Source organism: Bidens hawaiensis, unplaced genomic scaffold (genome assembly GCF_021521415.1).
Source record: "Bidens hawaiensis isolate Kalapana, Puna unplaced genomic scaffold, B.hawaiensis_p1.1 tig00003244_1, whole genome shotgun sequence".
In the NCBI taxonomy this organism is placed as follows: domain Eukaryota; kingdom Viridiplantae; phylum Streptophyta; class Magnoliopsida; order Asterales; family Asteraceae; genus Bidens; species Bidens hawaiensis.
Window position 1 is genome coordinate 362,501 of NW_027491178.1, and position 6,310 is coordinate 368,810.

The window sequence follows — 6,310 nt, forward strand, 5'->3', positions numbered from 1 at the left end:
TATATATTGCATTAGTTATTAATATTAAGCTTTTATAGATAACGAATTTTCATGTTGATTTAGATAAATAATTAATTTCAAATATCAAAGAAAGAAAATTTCACTTTGTTTTTGTTTTGCAATGAAGATTAATAAAAACTATGGCCAATCGCTAATCGCTTTGAATGGGTTGTTTGTTTTTTATACAACTTGTTTTAACAGGTGTTTAGTTATGTGTTCCATTATCTAGAGTTGAAACCAAAATCAAAGTAATACTAACAATTTTAATATTTAATATGAAGAATAAAGTTACAAATTAAATTACAAATATTGTATAAAAAGAGATATTTAGAGATTTTGGAATTTTCAACTTTTAATTTCTGTGTTGTGTATTGTGTAATTTCTTTTATATGTTGAACTAGGCTGTTACTTTTACCCAAAACTCAACCCAAGAAAACACGTACCTGAACCCAAACTAACCCGACCCGAAAAACCTGAATCCGAGAAAAGACTAAACCGAACCCGAACCGTAGTAATTCAGGTTGATTCTCGGGTTTTATTTATAAGTTTCGGGTCAACCCGAATAAACTTTTTGTTTTGAAATTAAATATATTTTTAGGTATAATAGGCTTAGTCTTAGCCACTAACATTATCAGAATTTGGTCTTAATCGATTGTTGTCATTACAACTATTATAGATCCATTGTTTATTGTTGATTTATGTTTTTAGTTTATTACTAATAGCAATCGTAATTGAACAACCAAATCACGCTCGATAAAAGACGATTATGGTTCGAGTTAGTTTTACTCTTCTTTTGGATTGTTTTATCAAGTTATATTGGTTTATTATTTGATTATTTGTTTAGAAGCAAAGAATAATATGTTGTTTTAATTTTAACATTGTAGTTTGTTAAATTTTTTTGTTTTGTGTTTTGTTTTCTAGGATACTCGAAACCCCCAACATGAATTACTCGAACCCGAAAAACCTGTGAGAGATTCAGGTTGGGTTTCGGGTCAAGATTTAAAACTTTGAAACCGAAGAACCCGACCCCCGAAAAACGAACCCGAAGAACACCCCTATATTAAACATGTTTTTATATTTCACATTGTGTATCATTTTTATAAATTTATTGGATACCTAACCTAGTAATAATATATATATATCAACATCTTATGTATCCATAACCAATGGAGCAAAAAACAAATACCATATTAGACAATAATAGTAGTTATAGTTCATATAATCTTTGTCTCAACTTTAGCTTACAAACTCCATTTTTAACTTGTTTTTTATTATAATATGTAAAATATAAAAACAACTCAATGTAATTGCAATCAAATATTTAAGGAAAATTGGTTTTATTGGTCCCAACTACCGTATTTTGGTCAATGTCGGTTTCAACTAACGAATTGGCTGCTGACGGTCCCAACTTTTCACGTATTTGTTCATAACGGTCTGCGACTAACAGAATGCTAACGTCGTTAGTTTCAGGTCGCCGGAAAAACGTTTTTGGCCGGAAAACACACATTTTTTCCCAAAAACTCAACAATTTTGTCCCAAACATCATGGTAATTTTGTATCGTACATCTAGGAACCTTTTTTAGTAAAAGCCCCAATTATTGAGGTCGTCTGCATGCACATAATGTTGCAGGGGGAAGATTTTGAACACTTGAAGATTGGCTTTGATGCTATAAAGTCAGCCACCGAGAATTTTGCTAAAAAGTATTACCTCGGGCATGGAGGGTATGGCATCGTGTATAAGGCAGAACTTGAACATTATGATTCCTCCGTGCTTAATGACAATGAAAATACGGATCTGCAAAAGAAACGTAGCACCGTAGCCATAAAATACATCCTTAAGAGAGAAGGACCAGAAGGAGAAAAAGGGTTCATTGCAGAAATTGCAACACTTAGTAGTTGTAAGCATCCCAACATCGTCTCTATTCTTGGCTTCAGTCATGAAGATCCTCATATGATCCTAATCTATGAGCTTGTTTCTAATGGAAGTCTTGCTGATTATTTGGGAAACGAAGGAAAGATGACTAATCTTACTTGGGCGCAGCGAATAAAATATGCATTGACATTGCATGCGGATTGGATTATGTTCATACCCCCATGAACAAAAAAGGAAACAAAAAAAGAAAGATAATCCACGGTGACATAAAAAGTGCCAATATACTATTGGATGAGAATTTGAATGTAAAAATTGCTGACTTTGGACTCTCAAGACTCCAACCCCTCAACCATACACAGAGCACTATAGTAACAGGCACACTTGTTGGCACGGAAATGTACTGGGATCCTGAATATGCGACTTCTGGTCAATTGAAAGTAGAGTCAGATGTCTACTCTTTTGGGGTAGTTTTATTCGAGCTCCTGACCGGGAGATTGGCTTATGATCCAATCTACATCAAGCAAAATGAAAATGGTCTTGCACCCATTGTACGACAAAACTTCGAACAAGGAACATTAAAGGATATGGTGGATCCTAAGTTAAAGGAAGAGAGTGATGGATACGGTTTTACTCTAAGTAAAGGACCCAATAAAGATTCTTTGCATATATTTTCAAAAATCGGATATCAATGCTTGTCCGAAAAGCAAGAAAAACGTCCTAAACTGAAAGTCATCATCAAGGAACTTGAGAAAGCGTTAAAGTTGCAGGTAAGTCAAAGTCCTAACGACTATAAAATGCCATTTCCTCTTCATCTTCTCTTATTTCTAGCTTATAACAAAATACGAGTAGTGACAATGTCATCTAGAAACATAAAGCAAAGCAATTATGTCTCTATTTAAATATAAGTACTTTTTTTTAACAACATCATGCATTTTCTAACACTACTACTAATATAAGTTTATTTACTTTTGAATAGTCCTCAAACTGATTGTCTCTTGATTAACAACAGGAAACTCACGAGGACGGCCTCCGAATATCATTTGAAGACATAAGATTGGCCACACGAAACTTCAGTATGGAAACTATAATTGGGAGGGGAGGATTTGGGAGCGTATACAAAGGAGTAATTATACATGATAAAGAACCTACCCCCATTGCTGTAAAGCGACTTGACAAGTGGCATGGGCAGGGAGAGCAAGAATTTCTGATTGAAGTTGAAATTCTTTTTGAGTATAAGCATGAGAATATTATTTCTTTTGTAGGATACTGTAATGAAAAGGATGAGTGTATCTCTGTCTTTGAGTATGCCTCTTTCGGAAGTTTAGATATGCATTTGAACAACCCTAGTCTTACGTGGACAAAACGCCTTAAGATAGGCATTGATGTTGCAACGGGGTTGGATTTCCTCCATGGAGGTGGTTCAGCACAAGCTTCCGTGATACACAGAGATATAAAATCTGCCAACATTCTACTAACCGGTGATTGGAGGGCAAAAATTTCAGATTTTGGGTTGTCCATAATAACAGCAATTGATGACGAAATGGACTTTGAGTTTGAAGAAGTTGGCGGAACTGTGGGCTACATTGACCCGCTGTACAGCATGCAGGGTTTCTTAACGAGAGAATCCGATATATATTCACTTGGAGTGGTTTTATTTAGATTATGTGCGGAAGATTCGCCATGCTTTATGATTACCATGAGAATGAACATATAAGTGAAGATAGGGCTCTTGCAGATTTGGTTAAATGTCACTATGAAGAAGAAAAACTTGATGAATTGGTGTTTGAAGATATAAAGCATATGATTGTGCCAGAATCGCTGACTGCTTACCAAAGTATTGCATATGAGTGCTTACATGATGAGAGAGAGAAGCGACCGACAGCCAGTAAGGTGGTAGCAAAACTAAAGGAAGCATTAAATTTCCAAGTAAGTTTTCATTGTTTCACATATCAAACTAAAGTATTCGTTAAAGAAATAGTGAATCAAAAGATATCAAGACCGAAAACAAAGATGTGTTAGAAATCCATTGGGTAAAATAATGTTGAGTATTTAATAACATACAGGAAGATATTGAAATATGGGAGGCCAAACTGCCTAGAGACTACAAAGAACTAATCCGGATGTCAAAAACCCCAGAAAAATACACTAACATGAGCAACAAAGATCTCTACGAAACATTATCCAATGGAATCCTTCTTCAAAAGGGAAAAGTGGTAATCGGATCTTTCTCATTTTCAGATTTATATTTTTTGTTCACTTCTTTAAGTTGTATCATGTATGAATCTTTTAGTGGATCGATTCCAAAGTGATTTACAAACATTGTATTTCATTTGTTTTGTGAAACAGTTCCTCTCACCAAGCAGCAATGAAGAAAGAAATGAAATGATATCAGCGACAACGTTCTCGTATGAAAATAGCGGATTACATAAGCAAAGATCTATTCAAAAATCAAGGTATCGCGTGTTTCATGTTAAATGGAAGTGCACCTCCAAAGCCGTACTTGATTTATAAAATAAAAAAATGCATAGAAGTGTTAATGTGGGATGGTAATGCTTGGTGAGACTAATTTTGTTTAAATCTTACATGTGCAGATTTCAAAGAGTGTTGAGGATTACAGATATTACAAATCTAAAGACTTAAATCAAGATAAAAACCCAGTTCTTAACTCCAAATGTTGTGTATGGTGCTTACCTTATTTTCAAATATTGTGATCCAAGAAAAGTTTCAAATCTACCAATATATGTGAACCTCAAGTACAAACTGGAGAGTGAAACCTTACACACATATTTTGCAACATGGGAAGATGACGAGTGGTTGATGATAGAATTATGTCGATTATTACCAGACAAGAAAGATGTTGATTTTGAGGTTCTACTTGAGAGCATGTCGCGAAACTATTGTGGATTTGGTGCAATCTACGTTGAGGGTATCCATTTTCAAGCCATCAGTAATGCAACTACGAATGTACCACTTTTTTCCCTTAGCCTCTTGATTTTTTAACTTATATTTAACAAAACAAATTAACTAAACTACAATTGTACAGCGATAATGTACATTTAATGACTGAACATAATGTAGTCTTTGTGATTTTTGATAATCAAGCTGCATTACACAGGTAAAAGCTGAAGAAAATGAGAAGCTAAAAGGAGTAGAAAGAGACTTGAAAGCAAACTCAGATTCTGTGCAACAAGTGCCGGTTGATAATGACGGAAAAACCCAACCAGAATCTGATAAAAAGGTTCTATATTTTAGAAAACTGTATACATATAGAAAAATATAATACGGTTCAGTAACAATGTACTTGTTATTTATTTTGATTAACAGTTAAGCGAAGCGAACGGGAACAAATGCCACATGCTTTCAGCAAAGATGGTTTTAGACGACTCTTCTAATGTGAAGTGTTTTAAATGGAAAACTCTTGCTGAATCCAGGTTTGAATTATGATACAACTTAAGCATACATAACAGTTGTTTTAGTTTCAGCCTTGAGTTAGCCTAACTTGTTATTTTATAAAGCACAAGCGCAGGAGTGGCAGAGTTTGTATCACACAAAGTATTTGAGATCAAATGCGAGATTGAAACAAAAATGTTGTCGGTAGATACAAATTATGCATGTTATCTCATATTCAAGCTATCAAAAAAATGCCATGGGTTGCATTGTCCGGTGAAAGTTCAGGATGTACTCCTTAGGAAAAAGAAAGAGTTTAAAATTCTTTATTTCAGATCTCCAAGATTTGTACATTTACAAGGGAATGGAAGGGTCCCGCAGCACAGAGAAGACGGGTTGATGGAAGTTATTGTGTGGGAATTTAACTCGGGTAACAATGATCATGTTCCTATGAGTTTGAAATTGAGATGTTATGAAGGAAACATGTCTGGTCTTGTTATATATGGCATTGAATTTCGATCCGTATGAGGTTTTTACAAGAAAAAACTTTGATCATGCTATGTTCTCAATATTCAAAGTCTAGTGAATTATACATACTGAAGAAACGTGGATCTACTCACTGGTAGCAGATCTACTTTCCTCGGGTATGATTAAACTGTTTCACCGATGGTTCCTTTGAATCTGTGTTCTTCCACCTACAAAATGAACAGCGCCGTTACTTACCCCTCAGAAAGGGACAGAGGGGTCCTCTTTGGGGTAACCCTCCGGCGTGAGAATCAGTATCTTTGTGGAGAAGATAATAAAGTGTGAGTCAGTGAAATCTCAAGAGTATTGCTGAATCGCTGAATACTCTTGATAGTGTGACTGTGTGTTTCTCTGTAACTGACTGTGAGTGAATATAATTCAATATGATTGAATGTGATATCACTGCTTGTAACTGTCAATGATTGAGTGTGAATGAATGTGTCATCAAAGTGGAGTTGATGCTGTATTTATAGTGCTAGGGTTTCCACTGGCTGGGCTCAGCCTCGTTGGCCTCCTCCAATCGCA

The 6,310-nt window shown here is 35.0% G+C and overlaps 1 protein-coding gene across 2 annotated transcripts in view; it reads left to right on the top strand.

The window, feature by feature from the left end:
- The window catches only part of LOC143622937 (putative serine/threonine-protein kinase PBL25), a 14,303-nt gene extending 9,005 nt beyond the window's left edge, over positions 1 to 5,298 (top strand). The window contains exons 2-8 of one of the 2 annotated variants that reach the window (XM_077093948.1): positions 1,631 to 2,640; positions 2,883 to 3,799; positions 3,937 to 4,086; positions 4,220 to 4,326; positions 4,465 to 4,837; positions 4,989 to 5,111; positions 5,198 to 5,298. In XM_077093948.1, the coding sequence (XP_076950063.1) occupies positions 2,095 to 2,640; positions 2,883 to 3,587 (1,251 nt within the window). In that variant the 5' untranslated portion in view covers positions 1,631 to 2,094 and the 3' untranslated portion in view covers positions 3,588 to 3,799; positions 3,937 to 4,086; positions 4,220 to 4,326; ... (1 more) ...; positions 4,989 to 5,111; positions 5,198 to 5,298. Of the gene's footprint in view, positions 1 to 1,630; positions 3,800 to 3,936; positions 4,087 to 4,219; positions 4,327 to 4,464; positions 4,838 to 4,988; positions 5,112 to 5,197 lie in introns of both variants that reach the window. The other variant, XM_077093949.1, reaches the window with a different exon arrangement.
- The last annotated feature ends 1,012 nt before the right edge of the window (positions 5,299 to 6,310 follow it).